General features: G+C 42.2%; 1 protein-coding gene across 19 annotated transcripts in view; it reads right to left on the bottom strand.

The window, feature by feature from the left end:
- The window catches only part of CDC14A (cell division cycle 14A), a 210,689-nt gene that overhangs the window by 167,607 nt on the left and 18,544 nt on the right, over positions 1–24,538 (bottom strand). For 10 of the 19 annotated variants that reach the window (XM_086391462.1, XM_086391465.1, XM_086391470.1 and 7 more), the window contains exons 1-2: positions 21,918–23,365; positions 19,891–19,981 (exon numbers count right to left, since the gene is read on the bottom strand). In XM_086391462.1, coding sequence (XP_086247588.1) covers positions 19,891–19,981; positions 21,918–22,011 — 185 coding nt within the window. In that variant the 5' untranslated portion in view covers positions 22,012–23,365. Of the gene's footprint in view, positions 1–19,890; positions 19,982–20,777; positions 21,670–21,917; positions 23,366–24,538 lie in introns of those variants that run through there. The other 9 variants (XM_086391464.1, XM_086391469.1, XM_086391457.1 and 6 more) reach the window with 6 other exon arrangements.

Below are 24,538 nucleotides of genomic sequence, written 5' to 3'. Positions count from 1 at the left end.
CTCAGTGATAGTATCTCATGCCTAATATGCTTAGAAGAATGGACTACTCATAATAAACTTCAGCAAATGAGTCTGCTTTCCTGGTGGCTCAGATGGTAAAGAATCTGCCTGCAATGCAGGAGACCTGGGTTCAAACCCTGGGTTGGGAAGACACCCTGGAGAAGGGAACCCATTCCAGCATTGTTGCCTGGAGAATTCCATGGACAGGTGAGCCTGGCAGGCTACAGTCCATGGGGTCACAAAGAGTCAGATATGACTGAGCAACATTCACAGACAGAAATGAGTCTGCATTATGAATATTTTGCTCATTAATGCCCAAATTCAATTTAACCTAGACCATAAGTTTACTAAATATCAACACGTTTCCCCAAAAAAAGCATCCCCAAAAGACCCTTGTTTAAGTTTTTTAAATAAAAATTAGGGTTTATTTAATTTTTTCTGTTACCCAAAATACATTATCATAGATATGTCATTACAAATCTGTCAACAGTCTCCTGCCTTACTTAAGCAAAGAGTACTAAACTTGTTTATTTTACCATGTCAGACAACTTGACAATATTTTGGTAACACGTAATTTATATTCAAGGTAACACAAAAATTAGGTGTCCCTCCACACAGGCTCCATGAGAGTTGAGTAGAGTTACCAAAAAAGGAAAGCTGCAACAATTTGAAATTAAAAATTCTTGATCTATTTCTAAAGTCCCCAGTGTGATATTGTGCTCTAAGTATAAACAAAATACCCATGAATGCAAAAGGAACTATACCTATAACATTTAATTACTGACCAGTTAAGCCCTGTTGACAAGAATTCACTCAAGAGAGGCAAAATGAATGGACTTTGCAAATAAGCACCTATCAGCACTGGTTAAGGCAGCCCATTTCTATCACACAGATCTCCTTGTCCTTGGCTTACTGTAAGAAAAACTCTTAACTAATATATCTGATTCTTTTGCTACTTGAACATAAATATTGAGATGTAGAATTTTAAAGTAAATCTAGAATCTTTAGTTAAAATTATTTCAGCTTTTTTAACTCACTGTGAACAAAGTTTAGGAAAGCATAAAGAATTCAAGTCATCTCTAATTTCACACTAACCATTACAAACCAACTTCAATCCCAAACTCAAAGCTGTTTCTAACATTACAGCCAGCTTAGCCATGAGTACTTTTGGAAGTACATGGTTAATGAACAAACTTACTTCACCAAAACCATGAAAATAAATTGGTATACTGCAATAACACAGAAAAAAGTAAATCAAATACAGACGTTATTCTTAAGTTGATCTGCACTCTCCAATATGGCAGCCACTAGCCACATGTGGCTATTTAAATTAAGTTAAATTAATTAATAAATTTATTTCAGTAAATTAATTAATTAAAAATTCAGTTCTCCCATCTTATTAGCCCATATCAAGAGTTCAAAAACCACATGTGGCCACTGGCTACTAAGTTGTACAATACAGAAATGGAACATTTCCATCCCTGCAGAAAATGTTCTGCGCTGAGAGATGATACTGATCAAGATTTTTTTTTAAAGAAATAAAAACAAAAATAACAAACAACTAGAGATATATATCTTTCCTGTAGCTCAGACAGTAAAGAATCTGCTTGCAATGCAGGAAACCTGGGTTCGATCCCTGGGTTGGGAAGATCGCCTGGAAAAGGGAATGGCAATCCACTCCAGTATCCTTGTCTGGAGAATCCCATGGACAGAGGAGCCTAGTGGGCTACAGTTCGTGGGATTGCAGAGTCGGACATGACTGAGCAACTAACACTACTAGAGATATATAAATAAATAGATAAATTATTTAAAATAACTAGAGGGGCTTCCCTGGTGGTCCAGTGGTTGAGAATCTGCCTGCCAATGCAGGGGACACGGAACCCTGCTCTGGAAAGATTCCACATGCTGTGGAGCAATGAAGCCCATGCACCGCAACTGTTGAGCTCGCACTCTAGAGCCTTCGAGCCACAACTGCTGAAGCCCACGTGCCCTAGAGCCTGTGCTTTAAGGCAGGAGACCCCACAGTGAGAAGCCTGCATACCGCATCTAGACAACAGCCCCCCAACTTGCCTCAACTAGAGAAAAAAGGCCTGCACAGCAATGAAGACCCAGCACAAAGATAAATAAATATAATTTAAAAAACATTTTGCACAGCCAAGAGCAATTCAGAACAGGTCTTCAAAGTTCAGAACTGTCACAGACAAGTATACAGCCAACAAACTCTATCTTATGGTCATTTTATACATCCTTTCCTTACAGTGCTTACAGTATTTATAATACAGTGTGAAAGTGAAAGTGAAGTCGCTCAGTCATGTCCGACCCTCAGCGACCCCATGGACTGCAGCCCTCCAGGTTCCTCCGTCCATGGGATTTTAGCTAGTGGTAAAGAACCCTCCTGCTATTGCATGAGATATAAGAAACACGGGTTCAATCCCTGGGTCTGGAAGATTCCCTGGAAGAGGGCACGGACAACCACTCGAGTATTCTTGCTTCGAGAATTCCATGAACAGAGGAGCCTGGTAGGCTACAGTCCACAGGGTTTCAAAGAGTCAGACATGACTAAAGCACCAGCACCATATATATGTATATAGGCATATATATTATACATATATATACAATTTTCTAACAAGCTAAATACATTTCAAAAATGTCCAGAGCACTGAAAAACCAATCACAGCCGCTCACTGCTCACACCAAGACAGGTTATCACTGACTTAGGTACAATAAAATGCCTGGTACAAAGAAGACACCTCCCTACAACATGTATCTTTGTAAGAATTTTCCTCACCCAGGGTGGGGAAAATGGAAATGCATTACAAGACAGACCATTAGCTAATTTTCACATAGAAAATGTGAAAACAGAAAAATCAATTGGTAACTATTGAAATAATTGCTGCTGCTGCTACTGCTGCTAAGTCTCTTCAGTCGTGTCCGACTCTGTGCGACCCCATAGACGGCAGCCCATCAGGCCCCGCCGTCCCTGGGATTCTCCAGGCAAGAACACTGGAGTGGGTTGCCATTTCCTTCTCCAATGCATGAAAGTGAAAAGTGAAAGTGAAGTCGCTGAGTGGTGTCAGACTCTTAGGGACCCCATGGACTGCAGCCTACCAGGCTCCTCCGTCCCTGGGATTTTCCAGGCAAGAGTACTGGAGTGGGGTGCCATTGCCTCCTCCCAAAATAATTGCTAGAAGGCATAAAATACGTACTATGGTAACTTGGAACCAAGGCAGGAGAATAAAAGAATTGGGCTCAGGGTAGAAGAGGACTGGAAGGTCATCAACCCGGGGACAGTGAAAATGGGGAGGAGAAATGGCACAGATAAGCCCTGCAGAAATGCAATAAAGAAACCCAAGGGCTGAGTGGGCTCCTAAGCCTGAGGGTAATGACCCTTGATAGTGTCTTCTTTTGGCAACTCCCAGGAAGGAGGTCACCAGAGCCACTGCCAAGCAAGGCCCCAGACTTTTGCTGGAATGAGGGGAAACATCTCCTTTGGGCAAGGAAGACCATGGATGTATTATTTTATTATTGTAGAGCACCCTGAGGTACTCCTCCAAATTGAATGAATGAATGAACATATGAGTAAATATCCTTTGTCTATATATCTATCCCTTATCAATACATATACATCATTGTTGTTGTTGTTGTTTAGTTGCTAAGTCATGTCTGACTCTTTTGCAACCCCATGGACTATAGCCCACCAACCTCCTCTATCCATGGGATTTCCCAGGCAGGAATAGTAGAGTGTGTTGCCATTTCCTTTCCCAATATATGTTGTATCTATATATAAATTTCCCCTTGTAAGGTTGGCAAATTATGGGCCAATATCTAGAATGAAACTCCTGAATTTTTAAGTGAAAATCAACACTTACTTTTATTCAGTTAAGTGTTAAGTAGCTAAAATCAAATTCTTCCCTGTTTTGTTAGAAAAGAAATTAAAAGAACTGGAGTCCTACAAGTGGGGAAGAAAGGGAAGGGAGGGTTATGTGGACAGGATGAAGAAATGGGAGCCCAAGGACAGAGCAAATGTTGATCAGGGTCACCCATGACCCACAGATTTTAAGGAAATGGAAGTTAAGCCTAGGAACTTCCCCTACCATCCAGTGCTTAAAGACTCCACCTTCCAGTGCTAGGGGCACGGGTTCAATCCCAGGTCAGGGAACTAAGCTGCAGGGTGTGGCCAAAAATTAAATTAAAAAAAAAAAAAAATTGGGCCTAGAAGCATTTCTATTATACCCAACATGTCTACGTCTTCTCATGAGATTCATGACACTTAACGATGCATTATTATTTTGTGTTGTGTTTGGCTTTTCTAACAAACTCTAATTTAAGTGGGTCCATTCCTAGAGGAATCATTGTTTACAGTACAGTTGTGTCTTAGTCTTTTTTGCTGCTGTTGTTCTTTTTTAATTGGAGGATAATTGCTTTACAATATTGTGTTGGTCTCTGCCATACATCAACATGAATCAGCCACAGGTATACCTATGTCCCCTCCCTCTTGATACCTTATTCTATATATCAGAAGTTTTCTCTGAAAATTTTCAACTCTTCAGCAAAAAAGATAAACTATATTCCAAGCAATACTCACTAAACAAAATTTTGACCACCTACTCTGAGCAAGGCACTAAAAGTTAACATATTAATTAAAGAGTGCTATCCATTCAAGCTGGTTTTAGACAAGGCAGAGGAACCAGAGATCAAATTGCCAATATCTGCTGGATCATGGAAAAAGCAAGAGAGTTCCAGAAAAACATCTATTTCTGCTTTATTGACTATGCCAAAGCCTTTGACTGTGTGGATCACAATAAACTGTGGAAAATTCTGAAAGAGATGGGAATACCAGAACACCTGATCTGCCTCTTGAGAAATCTGTATGCAGGTCAGGAAGCAACAGTTAGAACTGGACATGGAACAACAGACTGGTTCCAAATAGGAAAAGGAGTACGTCAAGGCTGTATTTTGTCACCCTGTTTACTTAACTTATATGCAGAGTACATCATGAGAAACGTTGGACTGGAAGAAACACAAGCTGGAATCAAGATTGCCGGGAGAAATATCAATAACCTCAGGTATGCAGATGACACCACCCTTAAGGCAGAAAGTGAAGAGGAACTCAAAAGCCTCTTGATGAAAGTGAAAGTGGAGAGTGAAAAAGTTGGCTTAAAGCTCAACATTCAGAAAACGAAGATCATGGCAACCGGTCCCACCACTTCGTGGGAAATAGATGGGGAAACAGTGGAAACAGTGTCAGACTTTATTTTTCTGGGCTCCAAAATCATTGCAGATGGTGACTACAGCCATGAAATTAAAAGACGCTTACTCCTTGGAAGGAAAGTTATGACCAACCTAGATAGCATATTCAAAAGCAGAGACATTACTTTGCCAACAAAGGTTCGTCTAGTCAAGGCTATGGTTTTTCCTGTGGTCATGTATGGATGTGAGAGTTGGACTGTGAAGAAGGCTGAGCGCTGAAGAATTGATGCTTTTGAACTGTGGTGTTGGAGAAGACTCTTAGAGTCCCTTGGACTACAAGGAGATCCAACCAGTCCATTCTGAAGGAGATCAGCCCTGGGATTTCTTTGGAAGGAATGATGCTAAGGCTGAAACTCCAGTACTTTGGCCACCTCATGCGAAGAGTTGACTCATTGGAAAAGACTCTGATGCTGGGAGGGATTGGGGGCAGGAGGAGAAGGGGACAACAGAGGATGAGATGGCTGTATGGCATCACTGAGTCAATGGACGTGAGTCTCAGTGAACTCCGGGAGCTGGTGATGGACAGGAAGGCCTGGCGTGCTGCGATTCATGGGGTCGCAAAGAGTCGGACACAACTGAGCGACTGATCTGATCTGATCTGTCCATACCAAAAATATTTAAAAGTCTGTAAGATCATTATAAGGCATGCCAACTCTTCATTTTTTTTTATCAGCACTGCTGACATGTTTCATCTATTCATTCATTCCATTAATCAAATATCACTGAGAACCTACTGATCACCAGTCCTTACCCACAAGGAGCTCACCACCCAATGACAGACAAGTAAACATAATTACCGCTGATAAGCACTAACTAAGACAGCAGTCTCCTCCAAAGGACAGTGATATGTGTGCATGTGTATGTATGTACATATGTGCAAAATTTTGGTGAAATTAATCAGCACAGACCTCTAGGCTATACGCTACACCTAATAGTTCCCCTATTACTAAAACTTATCAGCACCCCTCCAGTCTGATGATAAAGATCCTGTGCATAGCTGAAACTCACAACAATCAAAATTCAAAAAGGCCTCAAATGCTCAGCAAACACTAACCTAAGATCAAAGTACAATTCTGAGTTGTTGCTCATGTATAATAAACCATAGTCACAATGATGTCAACTTCCTAGGGTAGAAAAGCTACACGTCTAAGAAGCTTCCCAGCCACACATCAGTCAACTACAGACTGATGGAAAACTAAAGACCATTGGAAAGCAAGGGGTTCCAGTCCCAACTGAACCACTCAATGTCCCTGGGCTGAAGTCTTAGCCTCTCTGCAACTCCACATTCTCATCTATTGAATGAAAATGCTCAATTTGCTTCTAAAGTTCCTTCCGCCTATTATATTATATTACATTTTCCTATCACAGTCATTCTATATGACTGTTATAGAATATATATTAAAAATAGTCTAGATTGTTCATGACTCTGGTTATCCATATTGGACAAACTATTCAACAGTTCAAATGTTTTTCAAGATCTACTCACTCTAATTGATGTACTCTGCTCTCTCAGTGTGTTGGGTCTGGGTTCAGAAGGCATTTCCCTCAGGGTATCCCCCACAGAGAAGGGGAAGACCCTCACAGCTTTCTCCCTGAAATTCACTGTGCTCTCAACATAGCTAGAGAACAAATCAACAGTTCAGAGAGAAGCTTTATAAGATAGGAAAACTTGACATCATTACTATTTATTTACCTACATAAAGTCTGACATTTGTTGAGATCACAAAGAAAGGAGAGAACCCCAACATCAACTCTCACTCCTGTCTTTTGGTGCATTATCCAGGGTTTTAGGGACGTCCAGATACAAAACACTGGGAATATGTAGAACCCTTCTCCACCTACTCACTTATTAATCTGGGGCAAGTAGCAGGGCCACCTGAGGCTCCCGCTGCTGCTTCTGTAAAATGGGTTAATGCTGCCACTTTGCCTTAAAGCCAAAGAGAAACCTGTATGCAGGTCAAGAAGCAACAGTTAGAATAGGACATGGAACAACAGACTGGTTCCAAATTGGGAAAGGAGTATGTCAAGGCTGTATATTGTCATCCTGCTTATTTAACTTCCATGCAGAGTACATCATGAGAAATACTGGGCTGGATGAATCACAAACTAGAATTGAGATTGCTGGGAGAAATATCAACAACCTCAGATATGCAGGCGATATCACTTGAATGGCAGAAAATGAAGAGGAATTAAACAGCCTCCTTGGGAGAATGGCATTGAAACATGTATAATATCATGTATGAAACGAGTCGCCAGTCCAGGTTCAATGCACAATACTGGAGGCTTGGGGCTGGTGCACTGGGACGACCCAGAGGGATGGTATGGGGAGGGAGGAGGGAGGAGGGTTCAGGATGGGGAACACAGGTATACCTATGGCGGATTCATTTCAATATTTGGCAAAACTAATACAATATTGTAAAGTTTAAAAAATAAAATTAAACTTAAAAAAATTGAAAAAAAATTAAAAAAAAAAAAACAGCCTCTTAATGAGGGTGAAAGAGGAGAGTGAAAAAGTTGGCTTGAAACTCAACATTCAAAAAACTAAGATCATGGTATCTGGTCCCATCACTTCATGGCAAACAGAAAGAGCAAAAAATGGAAGCAGTGACAGATTTTATTTTCAAAAGTCACAGCAGACAGTGACTGCAGCCACAAAATTAAAAGATGCTCCTTGGAAGGAAAGTTATGTGACAAACCTAGACAGCATATTAAAAAGCAGAGACATCACTTAGCTGACAAAGGTCCATATATTCAAAGCTATGGTTTTTCCAGCAGTCATGTGCAGATCTGAGAGTTGAACCATAAGGAAGGTTGAGCTTCGAAGAATTGAGGCTTTCAAATTGTGGAGCTGGAGAAGACTCTTGAGAGTCCCCTGGACTGAGCAGAGAGCAAACTAGTCAATCTTAAAGAAAAACAACCCTGAATATTCATTGGAAGGACTGATGCTGAAGCTGAAGCTCTAATACTCTGGCCACCTGATGTGAAGAGCTGACTCACTGGAAAAAACTTTGATGATGGGAAACACTGAGGGCAAAAAGAGAAGGAGGTGGCAGAGGATGAGATGGTTGGATGGCATCACTGACTCAACGAACATGAATTTGAGCAAACTCTGGAAGATAATGAAGGGCATGGAAGCCTGGAGTGCTGCAGGCCATGGGGTTGCGAAGAGTAGAACACAACTTAGCCACAGAACAACAACAACAACGGAAGACAGGACTAAACGATAACAGAGAACCTTCAGCACCAAGGTCTGTAATCCTGTGACTTCCCTTTTTGAAGCAAGTCAATTAATTAAACACTCCCACTTTGAGTCTCAGATTAATGAAAACAAAAGAAGACTTCTTCAGGAATGCACTGGCAAGATTAAAATTCACTCCCATAGAAACATTCTCAAGCAGTGTAAATTAACCCCTTTATTCAGTGGCAGGTATTAAAGGCAAGAGAGCTATGCAGAGAGTACACATGTGACTTTGGTAGAAAACAGATTGGTGACTGATCCCCTGTACATAAAAGACTAACCCTCCTCACATGTCATAAAGCAAGGGAGGCCCTGAAAAGGAAAATAATCACTCTAACATCTGGCAATGATCACATCACCTCTCTAAACTCCTGAAATTAAAACCAAAACCCTGAAACTTGTCTGTGAGGCCAGGATGATGTAGCCCCCACCTAGTTCTCATTTTGTACCATTTCCATTTCAGTACTAGTAAGCTCCAAGCAAGCTACTTCTTTTCATTCCTGCCTCAGGCCCTTCGCACATTACCCTCCTTGGCCTAATTAACACCCTTTTACCCTTCAGGACTCAGCTCCAGTCACACTTCCTCAGGATATTCTTCTCTGATCCCTCCTCCATCTGTATCCCCACCTCCACCCTCATCCCACTTCACACATACACACACACATACACACACACACCACTCCATCCTACAGGCCAGATCCTATTCTTGTGTGCTTCCAAAGAATCGTAGGTCTTTCCTTGAGAGAGTTTACAGACTGTCCGATATCTGAATATTCATTAATAGCTTCCCTAAGGCCCAAATGGCAACCCACTCCAGTGTTCTTGCCTGGAGAATCCCATGGACAGAGAAGCCTGGTGGGCTACAGTCCATAGGGTCACACAGAGTCTGGCTTGCTCTAAATGTGACCTGCTCCAGAAGTGGCTCCCAGTCTAAAAAGACTCACCCCAACTATACAGCATCCCAACTCCTTTTTTTTTTTTTTGCTTAGCAGCCCCTTCAGTGGTATCTGAGAGTTTTGCCAAGCTAAAATCAGCCTAAAACTTTACTTTTGAGTTTTCTAGAGCTGTAGGCAATCTATAGAGCATATAGAATGAAGTACATTGGACACTGAAGTGTCTGGCAGAACAGAAAACGCACTATTTTACAATCCCACTATTCACAGCTCCCTAGAAGAGACCTTTTTAACCCTTTTTCTTTGCATCACACTTAGATAAAAATAAAATGCTTTTAGCATTTCAGATTAATTCAGCTACAGATGATCAACAATTTGATTATGGGGACTAAAGATAAGTGCTATATCAATTTCACACTCTCTTAAAAGAAAAAGAAATGTGTAGAATCAGAAATCAGTTATACAAGGATCCCCAATTCAGAAATCTCAATCGGGAATATAAATGAGAATCACAAGTAAGGCATATTATTTCTTTTAAAGCCTGCCACAAACCCATGCCCTTTAGCAATATTTATGAAAGTCTCCAACTCACTTGGAAGTCTATATAGCCTTATACTGCACCAAAGGCTAATAAAACATGATATCTGGTTTCTATGCCCATAGCATGTTAGACTCATCAGACAGACCATAGGCAGGAGGCAGCTATTGGTGGCTGCTGGTACATTGATAGAAATGTCAAAAGCTAATAGCTCAAACTGTAAAGAATCTGCCCACAATGCGGGCACCTGGGTTCTATCCCTGGGCCAGAAAGATCCCTGGAGAAGAGCATGGCAACCCACTCCAGGATGCCTGAAGAATCCCACGGACAGAGGAGCCTGGTGGGCTACAGTCCATGGGGTTGAAAAGAGTCAGACACAACTGAGCGACTAATGTACATAATCCAACAGTAAATAACACCTAGAAAGTACTCAGGTGAGCTATTCATCAACAGAAACTAACTAGATTAAAAACACTAAAAGATACAAGATGTTTACGAAACAAAAGATGTTTAGCAAATCTGATACTTAAGCAGAAATCTCTTTATTGTGCTGTGATCAGTCGCTTGCTCAGATGCTCCATCATGTCCCATTCTTTGCAACCTGTAGACTGTAGCCCACCAGGGTCCCCTGCCCATGGAATTTTCCAGGCAAGAATACTGGAGCAGGTTGCACTTTCCTACTCCAGGGGATCTTCCAACCCAGGGATCGACTCAGATCTCCCACATTGCAGGCAGATTCTTTACTGCCTCAGCCACCTTTAGGAGCTCCTAAAACTATACCTGAATTACAATGAAACTGTACAACCAATGTACTCATAGTAATAAAGTCTCACAGAAAAAAAGAGTAAATCATAATCAGTAAATTCTTTACAAAGGCAACAATGTAGATTCATTTTAGAAAGGTTCCCATAAATTACAAAACTACTTTGATATTTCAAGATGTAATTTTCCATCTTTTTGTAGAAGCTGCCCTACTGAAATGCCACATTCCCAGACAAGACTAGATAAGAGTATATGCGTTGTAAGAGTATATGTAGCAAGGAGAGCAAATTTGAAATACACCATCTCTTCTGGTTCTCAAAAGAAAACTAAATTTTATAAAAGAAGAACATGTCTGAACTAGCAAATTCTTCAGTTCATCAATAGGATATGAAGATCTTTAACACCAAAATATTAAATTAATAAATGAAACACTTTATTCAAAAACTATAGCTTATGAAACTATTTTCCATAAAGGAAATTCACTGATGATCACAAATAATTGTGATGCTTTACCAGATGTTTCCAAGTTTGTCAAAGGCTGGGATCATTACATGCTTTAATAAATAAAATAATGTTTTTGATGGTTCTCATTCAACATCTGATTCTTTGGTGGTCCTGGAAGCCGATTAACAAAACCAACTTTTTTAATGTAAATTGAAACTAAAGCTTAAAAATTTTTTAAAGAAACAATGAACTCCACACTTGAGCCCACTTCAAATCAGTGAGCCAGAAAGGAACTTGAGATCAGCTGTCCCACCCACCTCCCCAGATTTTTAAAACAAGGAAATAGCTAGATATCCAGGGCAGGCATTGTCTATTTTCTGCTTAAAGATCACAAAGGACAATGACTCCTCTTTTACTTTCATTATAGACTCCCCTTTTTACTTCCCTTCCCCATCCCCCAAATAAAGCAACAAAAAGGTAGCTTCTCCTTCTGATTTACATACATGCCCTACTTTAAGGTGTCACTTTCTCCCAATCATCCAAACCATACATCTTGAACTTAACCTTCAATTGCCCTGACCCCTCAAATGCCTCAAATATAGACAATCCATCCCCTCTAGCCTCTCTCCCACCTAGCCTTTCTGTTCCCATTGCTGTAACCATAATCCAGTTTTGCCACACCTCCCAGTCACGGGAGTACTTGCCCTAAGCAGAGCTCTGCTCAGTCTCCCTGTGTCATTCGTAAACCAGCGGAACTGAGATCCAAACAGCTTTCCATAAGCCAGTCCCCAACCACGCGTCCAGCCTCACCCATGACCTCTCTGCACTTCAAATATTTTGCCTCACCTAACAAAATCTTGCTATTCCCCAACACTGAAATTTTTCTTTCTTTCCTTCTTCTCTCATTCATTCAGCTAAAATTTCTTGTACAACCTCTAAGCCAAGCTCTGTGCTAGATATATGTATACAGTGGTGAGCAAAAATAGGCGGTACTTGTCCTCATAAAGATCATAAAATATACTCTTCGCTCTTACACACCCTTCAAAAGCTAGTTCAAATATCACTCTATGAAGTCTTTATCACTCTGGGAAGTAATATCTCTTCCTTTCTTGAATTTTTAATATATTCGTTTACAACTTTTGTCATTTCTTGCCTGTATTTGTTTACACTTCCTTCTTTCTGTATTTATGTACCCCCAAAACATTAGCATACTGCTCTGTACCAAAATCTATCACATCTAAATATTTCATTTGTTTGTTTGTTTTGGGGGGAGTGGGGTTTTTTTTTTTGGCCCCACCATGAGGCATGAGGGATCCTAGTTCCTCCGCCAGGGATCAAACCCGTGCCTCTGCAGTGGAAGCACGATGTATCAATCACAGGACTGCACTGTTTCCTCTATTTCCAACCACCTACAGCTTTTAAATTATGCTTTTTTCACTTCCCATAAAAACATGTCAAGAGTCTTTTTTTCTTTCTCTTTCTTTTTAAAGCACAAAGATGCATTAAGCTGTGGCTAAGTGTAAGTCATTTACTTTCGGCTTTGGAATGTGTTTATGAACTTACAAATGAGAACATCTGATGTCTTAGGGATCTACTTCAAACACAATAATGAAGCCGCCCTGTGGTGACTTGGCCAACAAAGAACTTGGACGGCACACAGCTCCTCACAGGACTCTCCTCCAACCCATTTGAATCCCTTCTCAGGCTTCCTGATTAAGACTAGCCCTGTCAGTTTTAACTGAGTCCTCAGCACCTCAGTTAATTTTTGCATTTTCACCAAGCTTGTCTCAAGCAAATTGAAAGAACTGAGTAACAATTGTCCTTACGAAGAACAGAAATTGACGACCCCACTGTGAATGCCAAAGAGGTCAAAACAGCAAGTATTTGATAAATCAGTATCCTGAAAGTAAAAGTTGACTCTAGTGGGTCACAGAATTAAGAACTGACTGGTGAATGTATAAGCGAAATGAGTGAAGTCTCTCAGTTGTGTCCAACTCTTTGCGACCCCATGGACTTGTAGCCTACCAGGCTCCTCCATCCATGGGATTTTCAAGGCAAGAGTATTGCAGTGGGGTGCCATTTCCTTCTCCAGGGGATCTTCCCAACCCAGGGATCAAACCCGGGTCTCCTGAATTGTAGGCAGACACTTTTACTGTCTGAGCCACCAGGGAAGTGGTGAATGTTTACAGATATCTATTTTCTCATGACATATACAGCATAATAATCCTGGTTATATACACAGGTACACATACATAAGCACACACCTAAAACTCTTTGTTCAAAACAGAGAATGGAAAAAGTGGCCCTGAACAGAACTGTTATTTCTGCAGGATTAGGATGAGAGAAAGGAGAAAAGGGGAAGAAAGTAGAAACCTATATCACCTTTTAAATGCTAAAGAGTTTTCTGATTTTTCAGGAGAATTCTATGCACAAATCATTACATCTTAAGTGACACCAGTTAAGCAGCAAGAACATTTCACAGTCTTCCTGCAAAGAATCTTCATAAGCTTATAAAAACTGGGCTTCTTTTGTTTTCACCTCTCCTATTAACATACAATGATAATTAACTCAATTTATTTTCTCTCTCTCTTTTAGGCAGGGCAGACCACTGAAAGGAGAAAAAGCAAATTCATATCCACAAAAGTGGAGCTGCGGGAAAACATTTTAATTACTACTGCACATATCCAGATACAGCCTGGACATAAATTTGTGTACACAATGTCAGCAGCCCATTCCTTGCCAAAGCCATCACCACTCAAGTTAGAAGGGTCACATGAGCCAGGGAGGGGCAAAGCTGTTCTCCACCCTCTTTACCAGCCTCAGGCTCAAGACAAATGGGAACTTGCTGGAAGCAGGAGACCATGACTTCAGGGTAAATTTACTAGCTCAATGACCTTCAGATCTACATAATCCTCTCTGAGTCTCAGTTTCCTCATCTATAAAGTAGTGACAATAATAGCACCTAACTCCTAGGGTTGTTCCCAAGATTGAGTTAATGTACATAAAGAACATTGCTTGTCATAGGACTGTAAATATTAGCTTGTCATGGGACTATAAATATTAGCTGTTGCTATAATTTTATTTTTATTCTCATGATGAAATGTGTCTCTGAATTCAACTGTATCCCCTGTTCTGTCTATATCATAGCAATTTATAATGAGATTTGAGGTACCAAATGATGGCCCTAAGGCTCTAGGCCCAGGGGCTTCCCTGGTGGCTGAGAAGGTAAAGAACCTGGCTCAATGCAGGAGACTCAGGTTCCATCCTTGGGTCAGGAAGATCCCCTGGAGAAGGGAACAGCTACCCACTCTAGTACTCTTGCTTGGAGAATTTCATGGACAGAGGAGTCTGATGGGCTAGAGTCCATAGGCCACAGAGTCAGACACAACTGAGCAACTTTCCCTTCAAGGCTCTATATAAGATCACATATCTGTGTATATCTGTGTATGTTCATATGCTTAGGTGCCATTCAGCTTTCCGTGACATTAGCCTACTTGTTACACATTAAATTCAAAATAAAAACTGAAAAAACAAAAGGGTTTCTTCCTACCTCGATTTAACCTAAATTTTCTATTCCTACAATATTTCCGGGCAAGAGAAGTTTTTCTGTCTTTCTCTCAAAGATGTCCTAGTCTCACATTTCAACTCAAGCCTATGCTACAAGCTACATATAAGAAATCATTCTTTTATAAATTATTTATTCCAAAATTCCCAGTTGCATTAATATCAGGCTACTTTAATAAAGTTTAAATGAAATTTGGACATTTTAAATTATTTAAATCTTCAAGTTAATTAGTTCTCATTAGAGGCTGCTCATTCTTCCATGCTAAAACATTTGGTGAAATTCTTTGAATCATTTCAGAAACTGCTTAATATGCAGTAACCAGAGTATGTCCATGAAGAGTTTTCTCCTGCATTTTCAGTACCTTTGCAAACACGAAGACAGAAGAAATGAAAATGGATAAGAATTCTACAGTTTCCTTTCTATGCATAAACGTTCAAATACCCATCACAGTTAGGAGGGGCCCACAAAGTTATAACAATTAACATATTTGATTTTGTTAACTTTCGAGCCAAAAGGAATTTGAGCCAAGTTATAAAAAGTAAGCCTCTATTTGGATTACACGGCCCAATTCCAAAACCAAAGAACTAGCCTTTCTGGAAAGTTGTGCATTATTTATAGCTTAATCAAATACAGACAAATCTTTAAAAGGCTCCCTTTTTTAGGGGCTACATTTTCCCCACAAGTGTGGTAGTTTACACTCTGATTTTAATTCTGATCTGTGAAATCATAACCCAAGGATAAATGTATGCTTTATTATCAACCACATTTTACTAAAATTGCTCATGCCTTTATACTAATGTGGTAACTTCTGTTTAAAATTCAAAGAGAAAATTCATTTCTAATAGATAGTTGGGATCTCATAAGGCCAACTTTGTTAACCCTTCTCCACTAGCTTCTCAGACAGTTGCCAGGTGTGGGTAGCGGATGCACCTGTGGGTCTGGGTTGCCAATCTATGCCTTCTGCCCTGACAGGTGTCAGAGCCGGTAGCTACCAAACCAGGATTAAGAAACTTCAGGGCCTTTACTGCCTTTCCAGATCCAACTCAGAGGTGTGGGCTATCACTGCAGTGGACACCCCACTCCAACAACCCCACGGCAAAGTCAGCTTGAAAACAGTTCTAAAATTTTGGCTGGGAGAAATTTTGCCCTTAGTTCCCTTAAGAGGAACAAAGCCTCACTATTTAAATATTTGTTGATTTATTTAATTCAAAAAATAATAGTTGCATTTCCAGGATGATAATTTAGCCAGAAAGGCAGCATTTCACTTACACATTCCGTAAATAAGTACACAGATATAGGGCTGTATAAGGCCCCATGTGATCACATATACTAATATTCTCCTTTCCTTGCAGGCATGCTAAGTCGGTTCAGTCGTGTCTGGCTCTTTGTGACCCTATAGGCTGTAGCCCACCAGGCTCCTCTGTCCATGGAATTCTCCAGGCAAGAATACTGGAGTGGGTTACCATGCCCTCCTCCAGGGGATCTTCCCGACCCAGGGATCGAACCTGAGTCTCCTGAGGCTCCTGTATTGAAGGCAGATTCTTTTACCGCTGAGCCACCAGGCAAGCCCTCTTCTTTCCTTGGAGAATTACAATCTGATATAATAGTCCAGGTTTTTGTCACCATAAGCTATCTGTCATAGAAGAACTCTGATATTACTCATCCTTCAAAGGTCTCTGTGGTCTCTCTAATTCAATACGTCCTAAAAGCAGTGCTGACAAGACGGATTCCACTGCGTCTATTCCTCTCCCCTCTCTACTCTCTCCTTCAGCGTTGATCCACCTTTTTGGCTGCTTATTACTACCTCTTTCCCTTGGTTCCTCTCATCCTGGTCATGCCTATGAAATACAGCCCTTCATATTTTTCTGTATCTCCCAGAAATTACATCATTCTCACAGCTTTATCATCTTTGGAGGAAAACCTCCAAATTTAAGGACTTCTAATTTATGTGATATCCAACCCTGATGTGCACATCCCATAAACTCCCTCCTTCCAACCTGACCAACACAGAACGCCTGATCTCCCCACAAAAACCAGTTCTGCCCTATTTCTTGTTTCAGTCAATGGTCCCAACAGGTTTACTGTGACCCAGGCTGTCTTAAAGACTTCTTGGACCCCTCTTTTTCCTCAGCACCGCACCAACCCACGCACATGATCTGTTGCCAAGTCACATGGATTCAGAGCTCTTCTTTCCACCACCATTGCCACCAGTTCTAATCAAGGCATTTATTTCTTCCCCCTGAACATTTCAGAATTTCTCTAAGCAGGCTCTACTTCCTCTCTAATCTGTCCAAAATGATGCTATCATATTAATTTTTTGAGGACCTATGTATTCTAGGGTTTCCCAGATGGCTCAGTGGTAAAGGATCTGCCTGCAATGCAGAAGACACAGGAGACTTGGGTTCAGTCCCTGGGTCAGGAAGATCCCCTGGAGGAGGAAACGGCAACCCACTCCAATATTCTTGTCTGGAGAATCCCACGGACAGAGGAGTCTGGAGGGCTACAGTCCAAAGGGTTGCAAAGAGTCAAACACAATTGAGCTACTAAGCACAGAACACACATACGTACTCCAGAACTAGAGGGCTCGATTTCAAATTCCAGGTCTGCTACTTCTTACTTCTGTGACCTTGGGCAATTTACCTAACCTCTCTGTCCCTTACTCTCATTGTTTGCACACTAAGGATAATAACAGTAACTGCCTAAAAACCGAAGTGAAAATAAAATAAATTAATAGTTGTGGAGCACCTAGCACCTGGCGTGCATTTAAATTCTTGATGAAATGTGCCATTATTTGCAGTAGCATAGGACCAGTCATACCGTGGACTGCCCCCAAATCCTCAAGAGAGTCCCATGGCATACTAAGGGAACCCTGGCACTCAATTCGCCCAGCTGACCTTTCAGCTTCAGATTACACAGCCCCATTTGAACCTGTATACACACCAGGCCAACCAGAGGTCTCACTATTCCCTGAGGACACTCTAGAGCCTCCCTCCTCGTCCTTGCTATTCCTGCTTCTGGGATCTCTCCTCTCCCATCTCTGTCCATTCTGCAAGCCAGTCTTAACTCTTCCATGAAGGCTTTTCTGAACCCCTCAACCAAATGTGCTCCCCCAGCCGTGAATTCCCCCCAGCACAGGGGGGTATGTGAATCTATGGCAGTTATCTTTTCTCTCTCTCTCTCACTGAAGTCCTGTCTTTCTCCCTCCAGCTCTGGAGCTCCGTGAAGGTAACGTGTATCCATCTTCATTGTATTCACTATATCATCTAACCCTGTATAATGTTGAAGGTGACCAAAAAATGGAGTTGTGGGTGATCAGAACCATAGCTACTCCTGTGGCACAGTACTTGGGCACCTCAAACAAAAAGAAGTACACACTCTGCCCAGACTGAAGTCTTTATCAAAGTTTCAAATGACATCAAAATTTCACAATATAAATTGGATGGTCTTTCCAGAAAGTCTTTCTTTACAGAAATACAGTAGAATCAGTATAAGAAGAATGTGATTTGAAGTCCTATCCTAAAATACTAACATTAAAATCATACAAAATCTTTCCTCATATATAAACATCAGAATCAAACCACTGAGCACTGTGTTTAATTGACTAAACATAATTTCCTGTTAGATCTAGATCTATCAACTAGCAATCCCAAAAGAAGCAATTGAGACCTTAATGCCTGGGGTTAATTCAGTGACATATTAACCTCCAGCACATCACTGAAGAACTGAACATAATAATGTATACACTGTTCCTACTCTCAGACTCAGGGAAGGCCCCCAAACTCTACACACAGAAAAAGAAAGCGACAACAATGCACATTCACAACAACAGAATGAATACTCCAGAAACACTGCTGGCCGTGACATCACCCAGGTACCTGAGGTCAGGGAGTAGGCAGTGCAGCACTCCATTCTGTCTAGGAGCAGAGCTGTAATCTGACACCAGGGATTTAGACCTCTTTGCTGCAGCAGCTCTGGGCATTCATGAGCAGCAGCAAAGGGCTCTTTCATTCCCACTTTTGCTTCAGCCATTCAAGGAGCATCCTGCTCCCAGCACCAGTAAGAGAAATGTCCTGAAGACATCAGTTTCATGAATCCCTCTGATGAAGTGACAATTAAAGATTGTTTTCCCTCAAAGAAAAGATGTGCTCTGGATGGTCGAGAATACTCTCACTCTTTGAACGCCTGATGGTACTCACAAATCCTTAGGCAGAACTCCCAAAATCCCCCTTAACAGCACAAGTCCTGGGGCACTTTCTATCATGAATACAGTTCACTTAACTATGTTCATGTAATTGGACTTTTGGTTAAGGCAACAAGAAAATAAAACTAAATTTTCTGTTAGAATATACTGACTACCCTGAAACACCAGCTCTTTTGATAAAAGGACATAATCAAGCCAACTCAGCCTTCTTATTCCTTACTATTATGTTGCTTTTATTGAATCGAGACTTCTCTCTCTTTGAATTACATGTTTACTATACTATAATCTTTTTCATGTAGATCAACAGTCTTTCACAGAAAACAGTTCCCTACATGCATCTTTCACTCTTAAATCCTAACCCCACAAAGCCAAAGTAACCAAAGAATGTAAATCAGCACTCCTACGCCACTTCCTCAAAGGCAAAAATAATAATGCAGTGACGCTTGGGACACTCAAATAAAATAACGCAGCAATTTACCACCCAGGTAAAATCTTACTCATAGATATGACTGGGACACAGCTAAGTGTGTCCCACTTTCCAAATATGAGCTGCACAAACAAAAACATCCTGAGATACAGCAGAAGCCTTGTGATCGGTAAAGCTGAAGCACCTGTAATACACACACTGCCCTGTACTCTGTAGGTGCTCCAATAAATACCCTGTGACTGATTCACATGCCTATTACAGAATCCAGCAAGGACAGAGAGTGCCTCTCCCTGGCCCTGCTCTGGGGAGTGTTCGGAATCTACAGCTGCAGTTTACTGTGGTGGTAGGAAGAACTAATACAGACAGAGGACTAAAAGGAATGAGGTGATGACAGGTTCAAATTACCTTAACTTTCCCTGCACCTCTTCCCCAGCTCTGAGCCTAAGAAATTGGATTTGTTACTTGCACCACTGGAGAAGGAGAATAAAACTGTCATAAAGGTGCATAGCATTTCCTTACCCAAGAGCCAACAAGTTAAATAGCTGAGATTAAAAAAATATATAGAAACTTACTTTTCATAGACCAGCTCCTCATCGATGGAGAAATAGTGGGTATTTACTGTGCTTTTTGGTCTATTCCTTAAAGTAGCAAAATATAATCGATCTGAAAGACAAGTTTAAAAGATGGGAGAAAACATGAGAAGCAGGGAAGCTGGTGGGGTAGGGGGGTGCTAATACACTATAACAAAATAACAACTGCTACCCGGTATTTAAAGATCCCATTAACACGTGGAATTCTTGCAGAAACCTGATCTCTCCCGGAAAGCCACAGAGATCCAAGAGCACACCAGTTAGAGAAGCGAGTCGAGGGCCCGACTGAGGGACTCAGTGGCGTGCAAAACTCCCTGATCTCCCTGGTTTCAGGCCAGCGGGAGCAGGTAGAAGCTGAGGGTACCCGTTGAACTGGAGATGCAAGTTTGGTTCAGAAATCTCCAGACCGCTGCGGAAGGGGAAGAGAGAGGCGAGACTCTCCCCTACAGCTCCGGAGACTTCAAGAAGAGGAAGGGAGGAGAGACAGGGGGTGTGGTTGGAGGTGTCCCGAAAACCGAGATCCAGCAACAGTAGGATAAAGGCAACTGAAAGGATCCCCTGGAGCAGAATCCCCTCGAGCCGCTGCACGCTGGAGCCCGGCAGAGGACGGTGCGGTCCCTTTACCGAGCTGGGAGGCCTTCCGAAAGTGCTGCAGAGGGAACGAGGGACGCAAGAAAGACAGAGAAGCCGGAAGCGGGGGGTCCTCGGGGGAAAGGATAGTACAAAAAAGGGATGAGAGCGCGCGCAGCGATTGTAGTACGCTGGGGGCCCCAGAAGAAGCCGGAGACAGTGGTTGGGACACAGGGGCGAGAAGTGAAGAGCTGGGGTGTCGACAGAGGGTTGGAGGATGCGGGGCGACTGCTCCTCACCTTTCATGAACTCGCAAGCCCCGATTAGTTCCCCTGACTCCGCTGCCATCTTAAGCGAGATACGCACGGGGGAGGGCTGGGTCGTGGCCAGCTGAGGTTACCCGCCCCCGGGGGCTTCCCCAGTGCCCAGGAGCCGGGAAGCTTGCAGTCGCGAACACCGAGCCCGCCCGAGAGAGGCAGCAGGCGCCGAAGGCGGAGGCGGCTGGGGGGTCAGCGCGCCGGGCGCCCCGGGGACATTCCGTGGGGAACCCGAGCACGCTCCGAGCGGGGCGCACACGCCCCGGGCTGTGGCCACTCCGATTCGGACCCGGCTGCTGCCGCTGCTGCACCGCCGCCGCGCCTGGGAAACGCAGACCAGCTCTCACGGCCGGGCAAAGTCTTCCCCCGGCTCCCAAAGTGATCATGGAGGAGGAGACGTCTGGCCCCGATCGCGCCCGTGGCTACTCATGAGGCAGCGGGCAGGACTCTGGTGCCCGCCGGCTGGCAGCAGCTGCTCCGGCTCCTCCTTCGCCGCCTCCTTTCAGCAGCAACTCTTCCTCCTCCTCCTCCCCTTGGGTCCGCCCCCAGGCCTTCCTCCCCGCCCTCCCACGGCTCCCTCCACTTTCACGGCTCCGCGGCCATCCCTTAAAGGGACAGCCCAGCTCCTTTCTCCGCGCCGGGTCCGCGCCCCAGTTACCAGGCGCCCCGCAGGTCACTAAGAGCCAGTTGCTAAGGCTTTGTTGCCGTCCACCAATTGCTGTACGGGATACGCGGCCCTGGGCAGAAGAGCCAGGAGGGGCCTCCAGAGCAGAAACTTATGAATGAAACGGTGGAGTTGGGAGTGTCCCGGAGAGCGCTGCTGTGGCTTTTCAGGCAAGGATGAGCCCGCGCCCCTTCGTTTTCTGCACCCCACAGAGTCTTGTTCCCACTCTAGAGTTTTCGTTTGTCTCTCTCATTCTCTACTTCTCTCGCCCCACTCACCCTTGTTCCAAACTCTTGCATGCGCGCGAGCACACGCAGTCTTACAGATCTAGGATCTATAAGATCTATAAGATTACCTACAGCTAATCTTTCAACCACCGCCCATCCCACCACTGATGGATCTCTATCTTTATAAGAAATAAAATCTGCAGAAAAAAAAAAAAAAAAAAAAAGCCCTACCTCCTAGCTCAGAAGAACACCTACTGGTTTCCTCTACACATACTGGATTCTGAATTAACTTGTGCTTTGTTCTCACGGGGTAAAACGTTCCCATCCGGTTCCCCACGTCCTCTCATTTGGGTCGCCGCTGTGGGCGCAAATCATCACAAATGCCAAACCTTAATATCGCTCTGGTCCCCGTGGTGGGCGGGGCGGAGGAACGCGACCAGCCCGGGGGCGGGGAGGGAACAGAGGTATAGGGAGAGGGCCACATGTCCACGGGAAAAATAAACACAAAAGAATGTCTTGACGCAGTCTTAGCTGAAGCGCTGGGAGTGGTTCATCTCAAAGAAGCCCTTGACTTGATTCTGTAAGGCTTTTTGAACAGCTAGAACAACTTTAATGCCGGGTGTCCTACCCGCGAGCTTAATTAAAGGGCAGTCCCTGCGATATGAAAATGGCGCTACGGACCTATTGCCGGAAGAGCATGCGCTCTGAGTGGTTTCTCCAGAAACAGAAAAGGATTTGTGCCAGCCTTCGGTTTCGCAGTCGTTTGTTTACCTCTTGGAGGAAGGGGGCGCGCAAGAGAAGAGACGACTGACTCAAGGAGCGCTCTGAGGCCAGCAAGTAAAACTCAATTTACTGGTCTTAGCTTTGCTGGCTATCCAACAGGCTGAACAGCCGCAGAAAAATGATAAACGAATATTACTTGGATATTCAGATCGAACAAGCCCTTGCAAGATAGTTAAAAAGAAAAACCTACCCTAACATCCACATCTTTAAGACAAGAATCATATAAATTTAAAACTGGGGACTCAGTAAAGACGACTTCCTGTCATCACCTAGTCTTGAGTAAAGCTTATCTCAAAAGAGTTTTTAAAGCCGAAAAAGTCCTGAAAAGATGAATTCTAATGAGTGTTCCACTCTGCCGAGATGCACTTCTCGTTTTACGGGCCCCTGGCCATGGCTATGGAATTCTAAAGAACGAAGTATCTCTAAATGTCCTGTCCACATTCAACAATTGTTTGCATTTTCCCTGATATTTATTCCCACAAATCGAGTATCGGCAGTCATGTCGGCCAGTTCATATTATTTTGCTGAAGTTTGAGACTTAATATGTGAAAGTTATGGAAAAGCAAAATATGTGAATGTCTCAATAAACTTACCCACTTTGTTTAAAAAGCTATATTAATCCAGTGCTGGCAATCTGTTTCCAAATTTGATGATGTAAAATTCATGTAGACTGAATTCCTTAACAAAATTCCTAACAACTTTTCATATAAGTGTTGTATTAGAAAAATTGCATTAGAAAAAAGAAGCTCTGGTTCTCATTCAATGCATGAACTTTTCATTTTACTAAGTTAATAGTCTAATGGAAAGAACTCTAAATCTACACTTTCAGGTAAGTCAGATTTAATTAAACATTTCTTGCTGTTTTCAAGAATGAATTTATGAAAACATTTTCTTTCATGTTACTCTCTTGCTTAGAAATTTTGGTCGTGAGGAGTGAATTATGACTCAAACAAATAGAGGTTCTTAAAATTAAGAACTCAAAATGAAAATGTTTATTTTTTCTTTAGCATATTTATAATGAGTATTCTAATGAAATTTTTCAGGTTGATAAGACTTTATAATGTTTTTTTGAAGCTGCGTAAAGGAAAATAAGTGATTGTCCATACAATCAAATCTCTCTAAACCAAAATCTTCACAATCTAAATGGTATTTAAAAAATCCTACAAGAAAAAAAAAAAAAAAATCCTACAAGAAAAATTGTGACCAAAATAGTCCGCAGAGCGCACATACATGTCAAGGTTCTAATGAGATCATAAAACACTTTATTCTCTCAATTATCATGAGGTCAAAGTTCCTAATGGTTGTTTCATAATAAAGGCATGATTTCACAGTCTATGGAGGAAGATAATGGGAAAAACTTCTTTCCAATCACTCAATATAAATGTTAGGAACTGACTTTTATCTTAAACAACAATAAGGAACAGTGTTTCACATATAAAGAAAGTACTAAGAGAATTCAGACATCACTGAACTGGAGAGAGGGAAAGTAATGTTATACATAGAAATTTAACTAAGTATAGAAGTGTCTCAAGTTTGAAAATTTGACTATATTTATTCCAACTTTGTCAACATAGCTTGAATCCTGCCTCTGCCGCCCTGACAGTCAGTCTGCAGCCTGTGCTTATACATCTGCAGAGCTAGAAAACTCACTTCTGGAGGCAGTTCCAAAATAGGTTATCACTCTCTGGTTCTAATTCTGTCCCTTAAGACTGTGCTGAACACTGTTTGTTATTCGTGTACATAACAAGTCTTCAAAGATGCAAAGGTAGCTTAGGCCACTTCTTCCTCCTTACTATTTCCCATATAGAAATCTCCATTTTCTTCAACGTGTTTTTAAATGACATGGATTGCAAGCCCCTTTGTTATCCAGTCACTCTCTTTTCCAACTTGCCTTGGACTGCAAGGAGATCCAACCAGTCCATTCTAAAGGAGATCAGTCCCCTGGGTGTTCTTTGGAAGGAAGGATGCTAAAGCTGAAACTCCAATACTTTGGCCACCTCATGCGAATAGTTAACTCATTGAAAAAGACTCTGATGCTGGGAGGGATTTGGGGCAGGAGGAGAAGGGGA

The sequence above is a fragment of the Bos grunniens genome, chromosome 3, assembly GCF_055505025.1.
Source record: "Bos grunniens cultivar Pamir isolate PY7600 chromosome 3, Bosgru_T2T1.0, whole genome shotgun sequence".
Classification (NCBI taxonomy): domain Eukaryota; kingdom Metazoa; phylum Chordata; class Mammalia; order Artiodactyla; family Bovidae; genus Bos; species Bos grunniens.
The sequence above is the reverse complement of the archived record's forward strand: the minus strand, read 5'-3'. Positions and strand labels throughout refer to the sequence as shown.